This window comes from Rutilus rutilus (assembly GCF_951802725.1).
Source record: "Rutilus rutilus genome assembly, chromosome: 9".
Lineage (NCBI taxonomy): Eukaryota > Metazoa > Chordata > Actinopteri > Cypriniformes > Leuciscidae > Rutilus > Rutilus rutilus.
The window spans coordinates 31,126,115-31,147,397 of NC_140223.1; the positions used below are offsets into that span (position 1 = coordinate 31,126,115).

The 21,283-nt window shown below is 37.7% G+C and overlaps 2 protein-coding genes across 2 annotated transcripts in view; both read right to left on the minus strand.

Annotated features, from left to right (window-relative positions):
• Window positions 1-12,667, minus strand: part of LOC311297101 (uncharacterized protein) — a 44,059-nt gene extending 31,392 nt beyond the window's left edge. The window contains exons 1-5 of the mRNA XM_084419215.1: window positions 12,595-12,667; window positions 12,242-12,283; window positions 11,705-11,792; window positions 6,696-6,815; window positions 5,104-5,214 (exon numbers count right to left, since the gene is read on the minus strand). Of these exons, the coding sequence (XP_084275341.1) occupies window positions 5,104-5,214; window positions 6,696-6,815; window positions 11,705-11,754 (281 nt within the window). The 5' untranslated portion in view covers window positions 11,755-11,792; window positions 12,242-12,283; window positions 12,595-12,667. The remainder of the gene's footprint in view (window positions 1-5,103; window positions 5,215-6,695; window positions 6,816-11,704; window positions 11,793-12,241; window positions 12,284-12,594) is intronic.
• Window positions 12,668-15,983: 3,316 nt separating this feature from the next.
• Window positions 15,984-20,005, minus strand: LOC311297511 (uncharacterized protein). The gene is made up of 7 exons (XM_084419830.1): window positions 19,499-20,005; window positions 19,113-19,358; window positions 18,343-18,600; window positions 17,915-18,220; window positions 17,525-17,794; window positions 17,352-17,435; window positions 15,984-16,312 (listed from the first exon to the last, which is right to left on the minus strand). The coding sequence occupies exons 1-7, from the start codon at window positions 19,774-19,776 to the stop codon at window positions 16,246-16,248; spliced, it is 1,509 nt and encodes a 502-aa protein (XP_084275956.1). The 5' UTR covers window positions 19,777-20,005; the 3' UTR covers window positions 15,984-16,245.
• Between the last annotated feature and the right edge of the window lie 1,278 nt (window positions 20,006-21,283).

The following is a 21,283-nucleotide window of genomic DNA, read 5'->3' on the forward strand; positions in this document are numbered from 1 at the left end:
TCATATATTCTAAGTAATGAGGGTGTACGATAGGGTTTAGTGAAAAACAAACTGAAATGTAAAGTATTATTTAGGGATGCACCGATCCCACTTTTTCCATAACGAGTCCGATACTGAACTTTTATTTTTAGTACTTGCCGATACTGAGTACCGATACCTGTATTTTCATTGCATTTTTAACTTTTAAAAATATTGGGCAGAGAGACCAAAAGAATATGAGTCAAACTAAATATTAGCAAATAGACATTTCCTTCAGTTATTTTCATGCCTTCCCTTTTGAAAAATAAGTATACTTTAAGTAAATTTTATTAAATATACTTTAAGTATATTAATATCAATGTATTTGAAGTAAACTTGTAAGCGGGATCTAGGCATGGGCAGGGGTAGGCTGAGCCAACCCAAACGTCTGCCTTGCCCACCCATATAGAATTTAGGTACAGATAGCGTTAATCTGTTTTCTATCATTTGTGCATTGATTAAAAAAATGTGGGTTGTGTGTTGAGAAGTTTGATGAAGGGCTATAGAATACCCAGCCAATCAAAAATGATAATAAAAAAATAACAGCAGAAAATTACAATAGGCTAGGCCTATTTTTCAGTCGGAAAAGGGTGGCTTGTCCGCTTCAGGTTGGTGGAGAGTTCCTGCCTCAAGTTGAGGAGTTTAGGTCTTGTTCACGAGTGAGGGAAGGATGGAACGGGAGATTGACAGAAGGATCGGTGCAGCTTCTGCAGTTCCTATTCTCACCTTTGGTCATGAGCTGTGGGTCATGACCGAAAGGACAAGATCCCGGATACAGGTGGCCGAAAGGAGCTTTCTCCACAGGGTGGCTGGGTGCTCCCTCAGAGATAGGGTGAGGAGCTCGGTCACTCGGGAGGAGCTCAGAGTAGAGCCGCTGCTCCTCCACATCGAGAGGGGCCAGCTGAGGTGGCTTGGGCATCTGTTCCGGATGCCTCCTGGACGCCTTCCCGGGGAGGTGTTCCGGGCGCGTCCCATTGGGAGGAGACCCTGAGGAAAACCTAGATCACGCTGAAGGGATTATGTCTCCTGGTTGGCCTGGGAACGCCAGAGGGAAGTCTGGGCGTCTCTACTTCGACTCTCCACCGCAACCCAGCCCCGGATAAGCGGAAGAAGATGGATGGATGGATGTATAGGCCTATTTTTCTTTTCTTAGCTGAAAGTAACAGCGAGGCACATCATACATTCACGGGATTCAGTGTGTAGGGGAAAAGCAGAGTAACTTATTTTAACTTGAGCGCCGCATTTTTAGAACACCACGTCATGCAAAAGACGTTCACGTTTACTGTCTCACTGTCTCGCATGCCTGGCAGCTTCCAGATGGGATTGCTGGTCTTTCTCATGACGTACCTAGCATTTCATTCGGGGCTCCAGGGGAGGATTAGATGTCAATCGCTGCATCGGAGAGAGAGAGCCAAAAAATGCCAAATCTGCAGGTAAAGTTTTTCCTCTCTCACTACCGTTAATGGTGGGGCGGAAGTGCTACTGCAGACCGCCTCTTCCCTGCATGTGATGGCCACCCTGAAAAAAAAAAAGAAAAAGAAAAAAAAGTGGAAGGCCAAAACACTCATAATGTACAAGAGTAGTTTTGAGTCGGGGTTGAGCTGCGCAAGGTGACAGACCGTGTTTATAGTCACAGCGCTAGCCCTAGGCCAGACGATGTCCACCCTGGTGGTCCAAAAGCGCCCCTTGGCTAAACCTTGCCGAGGTGCGAGACATCGCCAAAGTTCGCTTTCTCGATGCTCACGTCTCACGAGGTGGCCTTTTCGGCGACACTGTTGGAGACTGTGCCCAGCTGTGCTCAGTTCAGAAACAGGCTGAGGTAACCAAAAGCTTGCCCTAATGTGCTCCCTGAGTCACTCGTGGGCTGCCTACGGGCAGTCTGTTTGTCGCCAAGGGTGTCAGTACCCTGCGAAAAAAACTCTGCCACAGCCAGCTCTACTGTGACGTTGAGCCTTCGCAGGAAGACGGCGCCACAGAGTTGGACACAGCTGCTCTTCCCCGGAGGAGGGCCGGGTGGAGAATCTTTTGTTGAATAATTTCTGTTCCGCCACTGGCGAGACAGCAGTACCCAAATTCTCAGTAAGAGCAGCTTCTCTATCTCTGGGTCTCAAGAGAGCGAGGTTGGCGGTGCGTGACGCAATGCCTTGCCACCCTCAGCCCCCTCTTGTATCGCCAGCCTGATGTGGATCGGGGCCGTGAGAATTCCGTCTCACGCATCTCCTGCCGATAGGTGGAGTCAGGTAAGTGTTGCACTTCACACTCAGACCCCACTTCGGGCCGCTTGCCGTCCGAGTCGGGTCCCTGCCCTCCACCATCGCTGCACCACTGCAGGTACCCTCTGTGGTCCCGTTGGTCCCCCTGGCTCGATGCATGGGAGCCTGGCTAGCGCTTCCCAGCCTGTCCAGCTGGCTTATCCGTACCATCAGACTTGGCTGTGCGATTCAGTTCACCCGGTGTCCCCCGGCCTTCAGGGCCATCCAGTTCACCTCATGTACTGGCGGACAGTGCTCCTGTGCTTCGGGCGGAAATCGCAGTCCTACTGGTGAAGGACACGTCACACGATAGAGCCGGTCCCTCCAGCAGACATGAAGACCGGCTTCTAGAGCCCGTACTTCATTGTACCCAAGAAAGGCGGTGGGTTACGGCCAATCTTGGACCTGCGAATCTTGATCGGTCCCTTCTCAGGCTGCCGTTCAAGATGCTAACGCAGAAACACATCTTCAGGTGCATCCGTCCCCAAGATTTGTTTGCAGCGATCGACCTGAAGGACACGTACTTTCATGTCTCGATTCTCCCTCAACACAGACCGTTCCTACGCTTTGCGTTCGAGGGACAGGAATATCAGTACAAGGTACAGCCCTTCGGGCTGGCCCTGTCGCCCTGTGTCTTCACGAAGGTCACATGAGAGAGCGTGCTGTTCACATCCTCAACTACCTCGACGACTGCCTCATCTTGGCCCAGTCGAGAGAGCAGTTGTGCGAACACAGGGACATGGTGCTTAGTCACCTCAGCCACTTAGGGCTTCAGATCAACTGGGAGAAGAGTAAACTCGCCCCCTTGCAGAGGATCTCTTTTCTCTATGTTCCTATTTAGGTATTTGTTTTTTTATACTTGAAATATAACTGTACTGCACACATACACATGCACGCACTACATGCTTAGATACGTGAAAGAGTAACGGCCATCCGCCTCCCAAATTTCATTAAAAATCATCCCAATCCCCTCTTCTGCTGTCTAACACTTCTTTCACCATGTATTTGTTTGTTTCTTTTATTAATTTATGCAATCCAAAACACTCTAACCTGCCGCGCGTCGTATCTCTCTGTTCAAATCCTTCCATCCCGCGCTGCTGTCATTTGCAGATGGAAAGCATTACCGTAATAAGCTGTATATTGGCGAAAAGCGCATGATGTCTACTTTCAGGAACTATTGAATTATTTTGATAGTGCAAACGGTTGAAGAGTTACAGTGACATGAATACAGCTTGGTTGGCTGTGTCGTCGACGACACATCCGGTTTTAAAGGGTAAACTCTTTCCATTTTAAAAACATTTCATTCTAGCTTCATGCATCCTTTTTAGCAACACTTGAATCTGGGTAAGTTTCATTAAAAAAACAATATTTAAACATTTTTGTCAAAGACTACATCTGGATCGGATTCAAACCGATGATCAAAACATAGATGGAGTAGATCAAGTCCATCAAACCTTCACAGTCAGTAACCCTTCCTGGGTCGACATTTCATTCGGTAACATTAGGCAGTTTTGAACTTATATATGCTGTTTAATGTTTGATGATTGCATTGTTTTACATTTGCGTAAACAATCTTCAATCACTCGTTTCTGCTTCTTCTTCTCCTGTGTTTTGATCAAGAGATTCTGTGCTTTTTCAGAAGATGTGATATAGCTTCCCCTAACGTATAACTGTATAAACATATAACATGGATAGCCAGAAAAATTCAATGGCAGAGAGAGTAAAGTAGATTTGAAGTAAATTCCTATGTACACTACCAGTGGACTAGTCTACACAATAATTCAGATTTTCAGAACTTATCTGTTTTCTTTATAAATCAATATTTTCAAACAATGTAAGTTTATAAGACAGTATGTAAAACTAGGCCTATGTGAAAAAAGTATTTATTAGGCTACTCAATCAAAACATTAAACACAACTACAAGCAAAGTACACTTAGAATACTAAATAAAATTTCGATCAAAAGATTGAATACAAGTATAGGTTAAATATACTTAGAACTTTCTGTCAGTCTAAGTCAAGTATACTTAAGTGTAATTTTAAGTACATTTCGGCGAAGTACACAAAGTATATTTCTGAGAAGTAAATACAAAGTAGACTGAAAGTATACTTTCTTATTTTTAGTTTAAAAAAAGTTAATAGAACACTTGAATTAACTTCTTTTTCCTACAGGTTATTCCTGTTACAGTACTGTAGGAGCTACTGTTCAGGTCCTTGCACACAGTCCGAAATTTTCGTATGCACTTTTCATATTCGTCATCCTAAAAATTTGTCACGCACAGAAACCTTGCACACTGAGTCTGATGCGTATTAATTAATCCATAGCGAAAAAAATCAAGCACAGAGGATCTTTTTGTTGTCCTCTCTATTCTTAAAATACTGAAATTCAGTGAGAACAAAAGATGATGTCGTCTTGATTTCTTAAAATGGTGCACACTTGTTTCCTGGGCACATCAAGAGTGAACCGCTGCATTTACGCAGTGTCATGAAAGCACAGTTGTGCACAGCAGACCAACTTCTAAGGTCAAGATATTCTAAAATAATATTAATTTTGATTTTAATTGTATGGGATCATTCTGTGATACTTTTGCATCCTTTTTAAAGCCTGAATGTGGTCACTTTTAACTGAAATTATATGGAACATGGTGAGCAGGACTTTTTTTTTTTATTTCTCCTTTTATGGTCAGAAAAAGAAAGACAAGCAATTTTCTACACATGACATGAAATACGAGCACTTTTGAAACGTTTGTCCAGCAAATTAGCGCACCAGGACAATCTGTTGAGTAAAACAGTATATATGTATAATAGGTACCCGAAACTCTTATTCCTCATACCTTTCATTGCTTTGAGATCCATCTTTGAACATTATTGGTCGATCCAGTGACTGGTCACTTTGTAGAGATGTGCAGGAGGGTGCTGGAGACGTTCCTTTATCTGGTCTCAAACTTGGGCACAAGGAGGAAAAAGTGAGTATGTTTTTACATTCCAAAACAATTAACCTACAAACTACCCAGAAAAACAACAATTTGCAACATGAAAATGAAATTTGTATTGCTAGCTTTAAAGGGATAGTTCACCCACAATTCAATTTAAGTAATCATTTCCTCACCTTGGTGTTTGTCTAATGCCCTTCTTTCTTTTTCAGACCACAAAAGGATAAATAAAAAAATATTTAAAAAGTCCCACTCATGCTCGTCCAAATAATGGCAGTGAATAGCGACCAGTTTTAAGCTTTTTAAAAGACGCAAAAGAATCACAGACCGGTCCCATGCAACATGTGTCATATATTCTAAGTGCTGAGGGTATACGATAGGGTTTAGTAAAAAACTAACTGAAATGTAATGTATAATTTAATGAAAATCCTGACCTTGGCCATTGTTCCTCTGTGCACGACTATGTGTTCATTAAACTCTATTAGTGCCACATATCACTCCGACTCACCCCCCAAAAAACAACACAAATGAATGAATAAAAACGCAACATGAAATACAACTCCTAGAAATCCCCCAAAAAGTATCTGTGTACTTTCTTCACCAAGCTGAATATCTCCAAACCAGAACAGTCAGAATTGCAGTTGACAGATGTGAACATGAAAACTTTTTGTTGCAACGAACGCAACAGATATATATTCACTATATCAGCCTATATTCCCCTCGGAGAAAAATTCACAGATTGTATTTCATGTCACATTTTTATTTTTCTTGATTTCTCACAACATATGTGCTTTCTCTGAGCGAGTCGGGGTGAACTCCAGCGCTAATAGAGTCTCACAAACATGTAGTCATGCACAGAAGACCAATGGCCAAGGTCAGGATTTTACTATATAATTTATTAATATTCTATTTGTTTTTCAGTAAACCCTATCGTATACCCCCAGAACATTTGGAATATATGACTAGTGTTGCATGGGACCATTATGTGATAGTTTTGCATCTTTTTTTTTTAAGTGTGATGCTGGTTGCTATTCACAGCCATTGTATGGACGGGCATGAGCGGGACATTAAAAAAAAAAACCTCCTTCTGTGGTTCAAAAAAGAAAAAAGGGCATACTGCAATAGAAACAAAACCAGCGTGAGTAAATGATTACTTAATTTTCATTTTAGGGTGAACTAACCGTTTAATAACGTTTGCTTCCGAACATTAAAGCACCATTCATAGAGTAACATTTAATATAGAGTAACAGCAATCAGACACTTGACTGTTTTCACAGCTTTTCTGTGTGTTCAGGGTTCCAGATCAAAGTATGTGAGTGTTGCAGAGTGGAAGCCAAGTGGGTTTTTAAAGTTTATTTAGTACAAACAGCACAAAGGCAAGTGTGATATTGCATAATTATAATAAATTATATAAATAACAATTAACTGAAAAACTATCAATTACAAAACCAAGACAAGGAATTATACTGGGAAAATGTTTGCAAATACTACACCTTTTATTTCTCCTTTTACTCTCTACTCCATCTCTGAACATTATCGGTCGATCCATTGACTGCTCACTTTGTAGAGATGTACATGAAGGTGCTGGAGATGCTAACTGACCTTGTCTCGACCTTTGGTGGGGGGAAGGCTTTATAAATTATTTTAATACTAATACTTACTTACGTGCATTTACACCTATTTTCCAAAGGTATAAAGAGAGAGCAATTCATCTTTCCCTTATTTGCGAGGATATGACGTTTTTGTTTGTTTTCCATTTTGGTCCTCAACAGATTGACAGGACTTTGGAACTCTGTTTCTAAATTAGTATACCTTTCATTCCCCAACTCTGAGGCCCCGTCCACACTACTGCGTTTTCGTTTAAAACCGGAGACCTTTTGCTACGTTTGCACCTCCCGTCCACACTAAAACGGCAAAAACGGAGACCCAAACCGGAGAAGTTTAGAAACGCTGCCGACCCGTTTTTCGTTTTGAATCTCCGGAGGGCGTTTTAGTGTGGACGGGTCAAAACGGAGGACTTTAGAAACTATGACGTAGTAGAGGCTCACGCTCGGATCTATGATTGGGTGTCATCAGTCATGGCATAGGCTATATCTTTTCTAGCAGCTGTTGTGCAAGTAAATTCTGCATTTTACAATGCTAACTGCCTACATGCGCCGGAGGCAAGCTATTATTCGAGCGATCTGTGACAATTCCCGGTAAAATAGTGACAATGTGACAATTCCCGTGTGAAACTGACAATTCCCGATAAAATAGTTTACGTTTGACAATTCCCGGTATCGACCGTGTACATGGAGCATCGGTTTTGGGTTCCCACATGGAAAGAACCTATATGTGGATATATGCACATACATGAAACCTATATACAGCATATATGCACATATATGATAATATATATGCTGCATATATGCGTATATATGCCACATATAGGCAAAACTGAGGTGCATATATGCATATATATGATAATATATATGCTGCATATATGCATATATATGCCACATATAGGCAAAACTGAGGTGCATATATGTGCATATACAGGCCATATAGGTCTCCTGTATTGCTTCTTTATATCCACATATAAGCCCTATATGTACATACAAGATATGCCTCCTATATAGCTTATGGCAGGATGGTCATTTTGTAGCTCATATCTCACTTTGGCAACTGCCATACATGATGCCTAGCTCTGATTCTGCACTATCAATTCGAGAAGATCAAAAAGATACATTTTTTTCTGTTCATTTTTTTTGTCTTATTTTTGTTCTTGTACTATTTGATTGTTGTTAAGTAAATAAATAATGTACATTTCTACATTTTGGGCTTTTATTTATGTTGCCTACACTGTAAAACAAGTGTAATTTTACAGGTAATGGTCTGTATTTTTTTCTTTTTTACAGGATTTTATTATTTTGTCATTATACAGTGAATGCCTGTTATTTTACAGATATTTGCTGTAATTTAAGGTCCACTATTAAATTTACAGGTAATTGCTTGTATTTTGGTTTTACATCAATTTTACATTTTTTTAAAAGGAACTTGTCTGTATTTTTACAAAGTAATATTTTACAGATTCTTTTATGTGAAATTAGAAAACAAAGAAAAGGTGTGTAACTGCAGAAATCTGCATCTATTCAATATGTTGTCTTGTCCTTACAGATTATTAAGCATGTGTGGGGTTTTTTTTTTTTTTTTTTTTTTTTTTTTACTTTTATTATTATTTTTATTTTAATTTTTGGTAATACAATTTTGCACCTGATTCTACTGTCATTATGTAATTGTATATATATTTTTTGCCATGTTGTTTGTACATGACATTGTTTAATAAAAAAAAAAAAAAAAAAAAAAAAAAAAAAATTAAGCATGTGTGGGTTAAAGTGAGTTACACATAGGCTACAGTAGGCCTGTATTGAATTCTTTTTTTATTGCATAGGCTATAGTCTTTTAATCTTGTCTTGCAAATAGATGCTCTTTTTGATCATTATTTCATTATCTTATTCTCCCATAATTTCATGTATATTTTATTAATATTTTCCAAATCTCCATTGCTGCACATTCAGGGCTTTGTGTGTGTGTGTGTGTGTGTGTGTGTGTGTGTGTGTGTGTGTGCGCGTGCGCGTGCGCGCACGCAATGACGCAGATTCAAATTCGCCACCATTATGTTTACGCTGTTTAGTCCCGCCCACAACGGTTAGTTGTTGACCAGTCGACTTTGTTTGGATCTGTATCAAGGGCAAGCGGGAGATTTGAATTCAGTTTACTCTCGTGAAGTGGATTGTGAGATTAACAGTGGTTCAAAGCAACCGTATTCGTTGAGAGCAGCCGTGAGCAGGAGCCCTGTTGTCAGTCAGTCCGTTTGGATCACTGATCTATATAATGTCATTCTATATAGATCAGTGGTTTGGATTCTTCGGGAATAACGCCCTTTTCAGTGAGCCTGGTTCGTCACAGCGGACATCATGCCAACCGATCACCGGCTGCAGGTAAGAGTCTACATGTGAACGAGATTTTAGATTACATTTGTGTTAAGTTTACGTTACAGTTTTCAAGCTAACGTTAGCATGTTAGCTAAATGATTCAGTTAACTGGCGAGAGTTGGAGGCAAAACACTGAAAATGTAGCATGCATCTTTACATTTTCCATCTGTTTTAAGAAAGATATCCCACACCTCAAAAGACCTAAAACAAGCTTTCGTAGACATGTTATACATATCAAAGTCCGTTTAATTGTATATAAAATCTTTGTTAATACGCGATAGTATCTGTCAGTAAATCAATCGGGACATTTTGAAACATATTCTGACGTGTAAATGTAATACTGAGTTGTAATTTTTTTTTTTTTTTTTTTTGTGATTTCAGGTCAAGTGGAAAGCAGAATGATCATGGCAAACAAGGTATGGGAAGAAGTAATTTTAAATATTGTAATGGCCGAGTCTTCTGATTCCATATGATTCCATTAAAAGTGGCAGAAAATGTAACGTTAATTTGTTTTATTTTATATTTTCCAATATGAATATTCATTTGATCCTTGTGAGGCCACTGGAGCTGCACAAGGTTTGGTTTTGCTACAGTAAGACCACGATTGTGTTAGATTTCACCCATCTCTTTTTTTCTTTTTTGTATTGTAACTAGGTTCTTCTGTCATTTAGAAACATGGGTTTTCCTATCACTTAATGACATATAGCTCTACTTTTCATTCCAGCCAGAGGATCTGACGGTTGCTGCTCGCATCTCAGCCTACCTGATGGACAATTCTTGCGGGATGAATGACCTTCATCTTCAACTCAACCTTGCCAAGACAGAACTGCTTATGGTTTCAGCCAAACCATGCGATCCTGCTGATTTTCCTTATACAACGCCAGAAAGATCCGGCCCTTCCCAATCGGAGCCACACAACTCCTTGTCTAAGCTCTTGTTCTATCCAGACTGGACTATTGTAATGCTCTCTTGGCTGGTCTTCCAGCATCAGTCAAACCTCTACAACTGATCCAGATGCTGCAGCAAGACCTAAACTCACTGCTTCAGATCTATGTGTCCTCCAGAAGCTTGTGTTCTGCAAGTGAATGGCGCCTTGTGGTGCCATCATCCCAAAGAGACACAAAATCATTTTCACTGACCTTTCCCTGGACTGTTCCCTGCTGGTGGGATGACCTGCCCAACTCAACACATTTTCAAGAAACCTCTAAAGATCCATCTTTTCATAAACACTTGACCCAATAATAGTAAATCTTTGTTAAAAAAAAAAAAAAAAAAAAAATGCTTTGTGTACTGTGCTACACTAACTGGGACTTGTCACTGGACTTGTTGCTTCTATTGTTCTCTTAATTTTTAAGTCACTTTAGATAAAATGTAATTGTAAATGTGTAAAAATAAGTTATATTAGAGTATAAAGGCATACAGCAATTGCCTTTTAATGTGGATATTTTTACATGTTCTAAATTATATACTAAGATTGTATTTCCTATCATTCACGTATCTTGATGTGCAGTGTTTATGTTTAATGAGTAATACTGTAAATGTGCAGGTATTCAGGTATGTTTAGTTAATTTAACAGAAATTGACTGTACATTTGCTATTATTAAGTACTTAATTAGAGATTGGTTAAAGTTGTGAAATTTGAAATGCAAAAATTAAAACTGTAAATATACAAACTTTGTATTTGAATTTATGTACTTAATGCATTTTTATACATAACTTCATAGTAGGTGAACATATAGGTGCATATATGCACGCATATATAGGTGCATATATAGGTGAACATATAGGTGCACATATAGGTACATGCACACATATAGGTGCATATATGCACACATATAGGTGAACATATAGGTGCATATATGCACACATATATAGGTACATATATATGTGAACATATATGTACATATATGTGCATATATGTACATATAATATAGGAAAACGGCCAATTTTATATATGTCACATATATTCAAAACCTATATTAAAACATATATGTTTATATAGTTTATTTCCATGTGGGTTAACCCGGGAAGAACCAGCGCATGGTGGGATAATTTTATCAATGAAGTTGTGTTTACACCGGCTCGCGCATGCCCAGTGTTGGTGAATGGTCACGTGATCGCGTTTTCAGTCGTTTTAATGTGGACGGAGATCAATTCTAATACGCAGCTAAAACGCTGGTGTGGACAGAGATCGTATTCATTTTAATTCTCCGTTTCTAAACGAAAACGCAGTAGTGTGGACGGGGCCTGAGATCCATCTTTGAACAGAATTGGTCGATCCAGTGACTGGTCACTTTCTAGAGATGTGATTAAAGGCGATGGCGATGTTGTTTTATCTGGTTTTAATCTTTAAATGAAGCAGAAAATGTTAAATGACAAATGAATAAAAAATTAAATAAAAACATGCACTGTGATGGCCCAGAAACAAGTATTTGTTTATCAGTTTTTGTAACCAATTCACACTGACTGAGACAGATAGATAAAGAAACGAATACATTTGAAACAATCATTGATTGAAGCAATATTACCGTCCACACTCCATCATCCCCACATCTTCTTCTGAATCCTGTGTGTCCATAGCCTCATTTAGCAGTTATCTCAATCGTAGCCTGTACTCTTTTGAGGTAAAACACATAATAGTATATTATAAAGTCATATTATAAAAACATTCAAATAGGGAGAATGGAGTAAGATGATTAAGTGGTTAGGAGTTACAATTTTTGTTATACGACAACAAATTAAAAAAATATCATATCTGTCTGTGAATCTTCTCAGAACATATGGGGAAAAGTATATATAAAATGTTTTTGTACAAAAGCACATTGTATAGAAGCTATAATTTTAAAAAGCGCATTAAACTGGGCATTTGGGACTACATTTCTTTGAAGAGGGAATTTTGCTATCAAAATATTCGACTACAGGTTTCCTCACCTTGAGGACAAAGTAGGCTAGGCCTAGCCTTGTCTAATCTTACCATACTTTTTCCAATCAGGGACATTAAATCCCAGCATATTCTTTAATAAGCATAAACTTCACACTTCCTGTTTAATTAACGTTAACGTTACCTGATAACGGTCCATGGCCTTGGCGCCGGTACACCCGTTGGACTGTAATGTTAAAAAACAAATGTTTTTAAATGTAAAAATAAACTGTCAATAAACTGCCAAAATCGTATTCCAACTGACAAAATACTAATACGACAACATTTGAATACGTTTGACTTTGAAATATCGTCACGAGCCTTTAGTCCACATTAGCTGTACTTTTGTATTACTTTCGTTTTCCTTTTGTTGAGAAATACAATCTATTTCTCTATCACAGTTCTCTTTCTTTTCTGTAGTCTGGTGATTTATCTTCCGTTAATAAAGTCTGATATTACAGTAAGTCCCGATAGTATGATCCATCTTCTATCTTTTACCTTATCTTGTACCTCTTCCCGAAAAGTTAGCTTTAAACTCAAAGTTTCACCCGTGCGTCCTGCGTCTGACGTCACATGACACGGAAATGTAAAGCATATAGGCTACTTCTCATAAAACACATAGGCCTGCCGCCTGTGTATGTTACTTTTACATTAAAATCAAATGTTTTGATATTAAAATGCATTTAAACTGTTTTAAAAAAAAAATGCTATCTATGTGTTTATAGAAGACTTTTCTTTCTTTCACTGATTCCTTTTTTTACAATGTCATTTATATTTAGGCCTTCTGTAATTTAATCACTAATGGCATATGGCAAATTTAAAAATGCTTTAGTTGACCTGAAAATATATATATTTTTTTATTTTAAAAAGTTTTGGTTTTCTAGGGGCTAAAATAGTCATAATTTATTATAAAAACAAAGTTCACTGAATTGAATTGTTTAGCGCATCTTCTTTCATCATCATCATCATCATCATTATAATTATAATTAGCCTATGGCTATTAGTATTATTAATTATTGCAGCCTGCTGGAAAAATGCTGGAGTGTTTCATGGCTGGTCAGGGTAATCAAAGACTGAATAATCTAGACAAAATGGATACTAGATAATATAAATACAAAAATATAAAAAAGAGAAATAATAATAATAACCGCTCAGTGAAATCTCCCGTCAGACGAAGCAAAAAGTGCCTGTCAAACACAGTTGCGCGTGCGATAGTTTATGAAGGCTTATATCCTATCTCTCACTATATTAAAACCAGCATCATACACATAACAACATGTTAAATATTTGGACAAAAATCTTATATGGCTTCTGGCATAACCTGGGAGATAGACAGCTGCGGATATAAAGGAATAAAAAATAATAATAAGTCAACTATTTATGATGCCTTAAAAAAACAGCAGGAAGTGTATTAAGGTGAAATGGTGAGTTTTGGTGAAGTCCATGTTACACAATAATTTAAAACTCAAAAAATTACTCTGAACAGTTGGTTTCAAAAATAAAGGAATTATCCCCTAAAAAGCTGCCATACCCTGCCATATGAAAGGAGTGAACGTGTGTGTTCATGCAGAACATTATTTACCTATCTCTGACCTGTGTGATCCTTGCTTCCCTTTTCCTCCTCAGTGTGTGCGCCGTTTACTAGAGTGTTTTTGATTTGTCTCCCTATCTGCGGATACTTGCCTTCCAAGCAGTTGATCCCGGGCCAAACGTAATACTTTTTCCCAAAAGACTTATCACAAATGCTTTGGCTTGCAAGGTTGACCTTAAACTTCATAAAAAAAGAATCCGACACTCTGAAATTGATGGAAATGTTCTCATTACCTATGCACTACTAGACCAGATCTTTAACACATAGGCTAAACAGCTGGTACTCAACTATCTTTTCAACTACATGTGTTTATCTATCTGAATCAATGACGCTCTGATGTAGCCTATATCTGCTCAGTGTCATTATATTTATTGCATGTCATGACAAGTCACTGAGTGACTGCTTGTTGTTGTTTTTTTTTTTTTTTTTTTTTTTACTTAAGCCACATTCATCTATTATAGTGGTGTATAATTAAAAATATTTTTTTTCAGCACATAGTTTAATTAGTTTAACTTAGATATTTTAGTCACTGTACTGATGTTAAATATTTCATAAATCAGGAACATTTTATCGTAGAACATGTTTGTTTGTCTCTTATAGTTAAAGTCCCCATGATATCAGAATTCACAATTCCTATTATGGCATGTCACAGTGTTTATTATAAATTATATTGATATTAACTGACAATCGAATAATTTGCTCTGCTTTTGCATGGCTCTTCATGGATCTTTTTATTTTATTTTATTTTATTTTTAATAAAACGAGACACCCATTTATGGGTCACACCTATCTCAGTGGAGAACTCCTCAAATACTAATCAAATAAAGTGCAAAAAAGTTGTCACATGACCCACAGGGGTCCATTTTGTGTCCTGTTTCAGCACATGTGTATAGGTCACATGGCTCCATATTTTCCCCAGTGCATTTTTCACTAATTTGCATCCAGTTAATCACCCACAAAAATATGAGTCACCTTCACTGGTGAGTAAAGAAGTATTTTCAAGAACTTCACATTGTACATCAACAAATGTTTTAGAGGACATAACAAAAAACTGTGTTGCCTCATGGCAACATTGTATCCGAATCGCATAATGCCATACCAGGCATAATATAAATATGAATATATAAATATAAATATTTGTAAGGAAAAGAGTTAGAATTATCTAAATACATTTGCATTTTTGCATTATTTTGAGATGCACTTATAATAATAATACTTCACATCTGCACATATTATGATCTCTAATAGCACATCTATGATTTCTATAGCACTTAAACAGGTATACAACACAACTGCCGCTTGATGAGTGTGAGAGTGAAGATGAAGATGGATATGATAACTTGATGATATGGTTTGGTAATACTTGTGTTCCATGATGGCACAATGTTGCCTGATAGCAACAGCTGGATATGAAATGTTACTTTTTATTAAATATGAAATTTGTAATACAATAAAAACTGGATAAATGTGTTTGTTCAAGTGTCTGGTTAAAGATATTGATGTTTTCGACAATAATATTTCTTTTTTTCTACGAAAATGTTAAAGATGTTTAAATTTGTCCGTTTTGGTACAATGTTTCCTCGAGGCAACAAACTTAAAAAAAAAAAAAAAAAAATTAATGAAAATGTTTATTGATATTGTTATAGTGTCCAATTTGAAGCAGGAAAATACACCACAAATATTTTTTTCCTCATTGATCTCATATTGCGTACCATAGGATTAAAATCACTGTACATTCATGTAATTTTTTAGCTCGCAGTCTTTATGTCCAGTATTTTGTCCGAGGTGAACGGATGATATGAAATAAACAATTCCTAAAACACATTCAATGATCATTTAAAGAGTGTAAACTTAAAAAAAAAAAAAAAAAAACTTTAATTAAATGATGTATGCCATGGGGTTCAGACCCTTAACAAATAGTTATGTTAAATATGTGCCTTATAAAGAAATTATTTAATAAATTTGCAAGCAGTCATGGGTGCCACGTAAAATAAAAACAAGAATTCATGTATGAATCAATATATGTGCTATAATGTGCAAATTACATATTTTTAATGAAATGTAACATCAACTGAATTAAGATAATGGTAAAAAGGCATATCATGCAATGAGGGATGAACTCAGCCTTCTGTATTAATTACTAATTATTCAATTACATCCATTTGTAATGAATACAGGTTCATGTACATTTGTTCACGTCTGCCCTTCTTGAATTCCATGTTACACTCCAAGTTCTGGCTCTGCTTATACTTATACTGTATGTATCCTGCAAGACAATCCACATCCACTACAAAGAACCAGTCCAGCACATCATAACTTTATTTTATATCATACAGACAGTGTTTCTTCACATATATACATTGATATTAGAGCTCTGTAATATGAACATTGATGCTGCCTGATAAAATAGAATAAAAAAAAATAAAAAACTACTATTAATAGCAAATAAATTAATAACAAAATAGCAATGTCTTAAAGTCTTACTGTAAGTGATTGTGAGAATTTGTTTTATGTTTCATTCTCTTTACAAAACATCTTTGACAAATCAAGCAGGATCTTCACCATATTTCAAACCGCTTGTCTCCGATGAACGGCTCTCTATCATTGATTTTGTTTCCAACGAGTCTGGAAAGACAACGTAAAGGAGTTATCAAACTTCTATGGATCACATTAAGAAAGAAATATTAGGGGGAAGACTGACAGCAATGATGTTGAAAGGAGAGTAAATAAAGACTTTTGCTCCAATCTCATGAATCTCAACCCTTGAGAAAAACACCAAAGTAGTTTTATACGTCTCCTTTACTGTATTTTCCTCTGGGATGAGAACAAAAATTTTCAATACTTAATCAAATATGCATTCTATGATAGACTATTGTCATTTATACATGATTTATCAATTTAAATTAAAACATTTGAATTATAACATAAAATGTGCTTTTACTGCATTATTTATCAAAAATACTGACTTTGTGGTATTTAAAGGGTCAATAAATGCATTTTCAGATCTTTATATTATGTTTCTGGATTTTCCAATAGTTTTTAGAATAATATGGATAGTTTTTGAAGGTAGTTTGTCTAAATCACAGACAGAACAACATCAGACAGTCTTACTCGACAGCAGTTTCACTCTTGTGATTGATAGATAGACATGAGTTGTTAAGAACAACCTCCTTTTAATGGGCATTAAGATGAAAATCGTGACTGAATCATGAATGGGGCAGCTTAAAATCCAAGCGTTTCAGAAGGGTGGAAAACAACAACTCATTTTATACTGGGGAATTGGCTTTGAGGTATGAAACTTGCAGTATGTTTGTTTTTGCAACATTTTATATGCGTAAATATCAATGACATCTTGATTTTACATTTCATGACTGCTTCACATATTTCAAAATATGCTTACCATATACATGTATAGCTTCAACAATGCGGATCTAAAGCTAGCATTTCTAGCTATTTTTTTCTTGGTAACCAAACAATTTATCAGATTTCAGAAAAAATACTTGCATTGGATAAAATAAGCCCATATAACATTATATAAGTGAAAATCAATTGGTTAAATCACTAAAACTGCCTGCTTTTACTCTGTTTGTATCTACAAATAATTTGGGCTCATAAAGAGTTAATAAACATACAGAAATAAAAAACACAGATTACACACACTTACCGCACAGTCTGGATATTGCTGTGACTGGAGACGACGCTGTGGATTCTCTCTGCTGATTCATCTGTGATATTATTGTCACTCACACTATAAGAAGAAATGAGACAGAAACAATAAAATAACAGAAATAAACACGTTTAGTGTTTGTCTATTGCTGCCGTGTCTCTGTAACTCACTCCAGAGTCTGAGTTTTGTGCAGATGTGGCATCAGCGGCTTCATGCAGTGATCAGTGAGTTTGCAGTGACTGAGATCCAGTTCTTTCAGTCCTTCAGAATATTCCAGAAACAGCGCCAGCTGTTCACAAGCGCTCGGGTCCATCTGAGTGTGACTGAGGTCCATCTCTCCTCCCAAGGCCTGTGAAAGAGCCTCAGTCCTCCTCGAAGAGCCTCTCTGAGATCCAGCTTTAATACAAGCCAGAAACTGCAGCAGCAAAGCTTTACTACAGCTGATGAGAGACAGGAGAACACAACGACAAACATGAGAATAATATACAGGGAGTTTATATGGAGATAAATAAGTGGACTGTGTAATATCAGTAATGAAAGGGATCTGTCAGGTTTCTCACCTCAGCTGGACTCGAGGCAGGATTGGCCAAAGTTGTTTCAGGGCCGTATCAGAGATCTCACAGTCCTGTAAAATCAACTTCACAACACTTTGGGTTTTCTGAAGCACAGATGAGATTATTTTACAGTCTTTAACGGTGAGTTTCAAATGTTGTTGATTTTCCAGTGTGTCTGTTAAATCCAGAGCCGAGCAGCAGGAGAAGTCCAGTGTGTTGTGAAGAGCAGAGAGCAGAACAGATGCTGTCTCCTGCTGGAGATCAGAGGAACTGCAGCAATGAAGCAGCTTCAGCAGCAGCAGCCTGTCAACACTAACACACACACACACACACGCACGCACGCACGCACACACACACACACACACACACACACTTAAAGAGATTCTTGAGCAAAACAACAGCCATTATAATATCAGTGCTGTAAATCTTCTAACCTGAGTTGTGTGACTCTGCTGAGCAAAGGCAGAAAGCTCTCCAGCTCCTCCTCTGGTACGGAGGTCCAGAGCAGATTGAGTTTAACAGTGTTGCAGTTCTCGAGAGTGAAGCGCAGGGCAGCGCAGTGAACAGAGTCCAACACTCGGCCGCTCAGATTGATGTCATTTCCTGCTGAACTCATCAGACTGGACACATACTGAGGAGAGCGAGACTCATAAATCTCCATAATGATGGACAGAGTAAAGCTGGGGCTCAACCTGTGGAGAATAAGATCATCAGTAAAATCTACTTGAATCAAAGTCACTCAGTGAACACAGAGAAGTAAACTACATGTTCTTTAATAGAGAAGCAATGGATGCAATTGATCTGTTTAGCCATGATGTGAATATGTAAAGTGACCCAGAAATCTAATTTGCCACGGGTCAGCCTGCAAACTTTCTAATAGGAATTTAGAATAGTGGTTATCAATTCATGAGTAAATATAAAGTCTGTGGAAAAACATTACTTTAAAAGATTTTGTTCTACGCCAAAAAATTACACAGTCTTTTCTCAAACGAGAGTTTCTTCAATGATTGAGAAATAAGCCAGGAGCCCTGAAAAACCAGAGGCAACTTGTTAGCAACTTATGTTTTTAAAGCACACAATGGTTTCAAAACTCACATTTGAGGTATGTAAAAAAAACGCACAAAAAATCATATATTATTATAAATATATATAAATTAAATTAGGGAGGGAAACAATGGCTCTATTCTTGATGGATTATTTTTACCTTTTAAACTTGATTCTCTCTAACAAGGGCAGAAGTTCTCTGATGTTTTCACAAGAGATTTTGTTCTTTCTAAAGTCCAACTTCAGATGTAGATCTCGATGTTGCAGCAGGAAATGAATCACTTCCCAGGTCAGTGAGCAGGAAGTCAGATCCTTCGACACCTTCTTCAGGAAAGAGCGAGTCAGTTCATCATCCTGTGCTTCATACACCAGAGAAACCAGCTGTTGAAGAGTCTCTTTGGAGAACCTGAACACACACACACACACACACACACACACACACACACACACACACACACACACACACACACACACAGAACAGGACTTATCAGTTTTAAACAGGTTGATTTACTCACAGAAAATGGACCAACTTTGCTGAACACAGACCTGATAGTCCGGGGTTCCTGGAGACCCAACAGAGCCGTGAGAGACAGAGCCTCTGATTTACACTCAGTAAGATCCAAACACTGAACAGACACCAGTCTCAGGAGAGACGTCAAGCTGCTCAGGATATGAGAGAGATTTCGCTTTGAGTCTTTTGTGAGCAGTGAAAACTCCTCTATCAGTGGAAAACGACCATTCAATGATCTCAGCGCTCTGAACATCTTCATTAACAGTTTGTCTTCCACACTGTCAAAGACAAAATCAGAGATCATGAGGAACATTCAAACAGTGGATTTCAAGGCAAGGCAAGGCAAGTTTATTTATATAGCACATTTCATACACAATGGCAATTCAAAGTGCTTTACATAGAAGAAATTAAAATAATAAAAAGAAATAAGAATAATTAAAACAGTTTATAAAAATAAAAAATAAAATACAGTACAGTACAAACAGTCAGACGAACAGCGGCACAGTGCTCATTCATTAAATGCATAGCTAAACAGATGTGTTTTGAGTCTGGATTTGAATGTGACTACTGTAGGAGCACATCTAATCTCCTCTGGAAGCTGGTTCCAGCTGCGGCTGGCATAATAGCTAAAAGCGGACTCGCCATGCTTTGAGTGAACCCTTGGTATTTCTAGCTGATATGATCTTAATGATCTGAGTGATCTGTTGGGTTTATATTCAGTGAGCATATCTGCAATATATTGAGGTCCTAGGCCATTGAATGATTTATATACCAGTAATAATACTTTAAAATCAATCCCAAATTTAACTGGGAGCCAGTGTAAAGACCTGAGGACTGGTGTGATATGTTCATATTTTCTGGTTCTGCTCAGAATCCTGGCGGCAGCGTTCTGTATGAGCTGCAACTGTCTTATGGTCTTTTTGGGAAGGCCAGTGAGGAGTCCATTACAATAATCCACCCTGCTGGTGATGAAAGCATGCACAAGTTTCTCTAGGTCTTGTCTGGAAACAAAGCCTCTAATTCTTGCAATATTTTTCAGATGATAGTATGCTGATTTAGTTATTGCTTTGACATGACTACTGAAACTAAGGTCTGACTCTAGTGTCACACCAAGATTCCTGACTTGATTTTTGGTTGTTTGACCCCTAGAACAGTGGTTCCCAAACCTGTCCTGGAGGACCACCAACACTGCATGTTTTCTTTTTCTCCCTAGTCAAACACACCTGATTCAACTCATCAGCTCATTATCACATGGGTTAATGAGCTGATGAGTTGAATCAGGTGTGTTTGACTAGGGAGAAAAAGAAAACGTGCAGTGTTGGTGGTCCTCCAGGACAGGTTTGGGAACCACTGCCCTAGAGTGAAGGTATGCGTTCACCTTGAGAACTTCATCTTTGTTTCCAAACGCAATGACTTCAGTTTTGTCTTTGTTTTACTGAAGAAACTTTTGGCACATCTATTATATCCTTAGTAAGAAGGAATGAAAGGCTTTCTCAAATAAGGAATTCTTTAATAACAATAGAAGTAGCAAAATAGAACAGCATAGATAGCAGCTGATGCAACACTCAGACTCTCTTATTCTTCTGTTCTCAATATCCCATATTACAAACCTCTACCGCCACCTACTGGCCAATATGCACAGAAGAACACAACATATTCCCCCATCACTTAAAGCAAACTGTCTACCCAGATTTGTAAGAACAAAAGAAACACAATAACAAAGATACAAAATTACCAAGGCATTCACTTGGTTATGTAACATAACTACTTAAATCAATCAAACTAAAGAACAAAATAAGTTCACGATAATCACAAGAATG

Bases quoted from the DNA above. Each gene is read 5' to 3' on its own strand.
- LOC311297511 (XM_084419830.1), bottom strand. From the start codon at position 19,776: ATGTTCCTCATGATCTCTGATTTTGTCTTTGACAGTGTGGAAGACAAA. The intron at 17,795-17,914 runs GTGAGAAACCTG...GTCTCTCATCAG, and splicing joins CTGCCTCGAGTCCAGCTGAG to CTGTAGTAAAGCTTTGCTGC. The intron at 17,436-17,524 runs GTGAGTTACAGA...TTCTTCTTATAG, and splicing joins CACAAAACTCAGACTCTGGA to TGTGAGTGACAATAATATCA.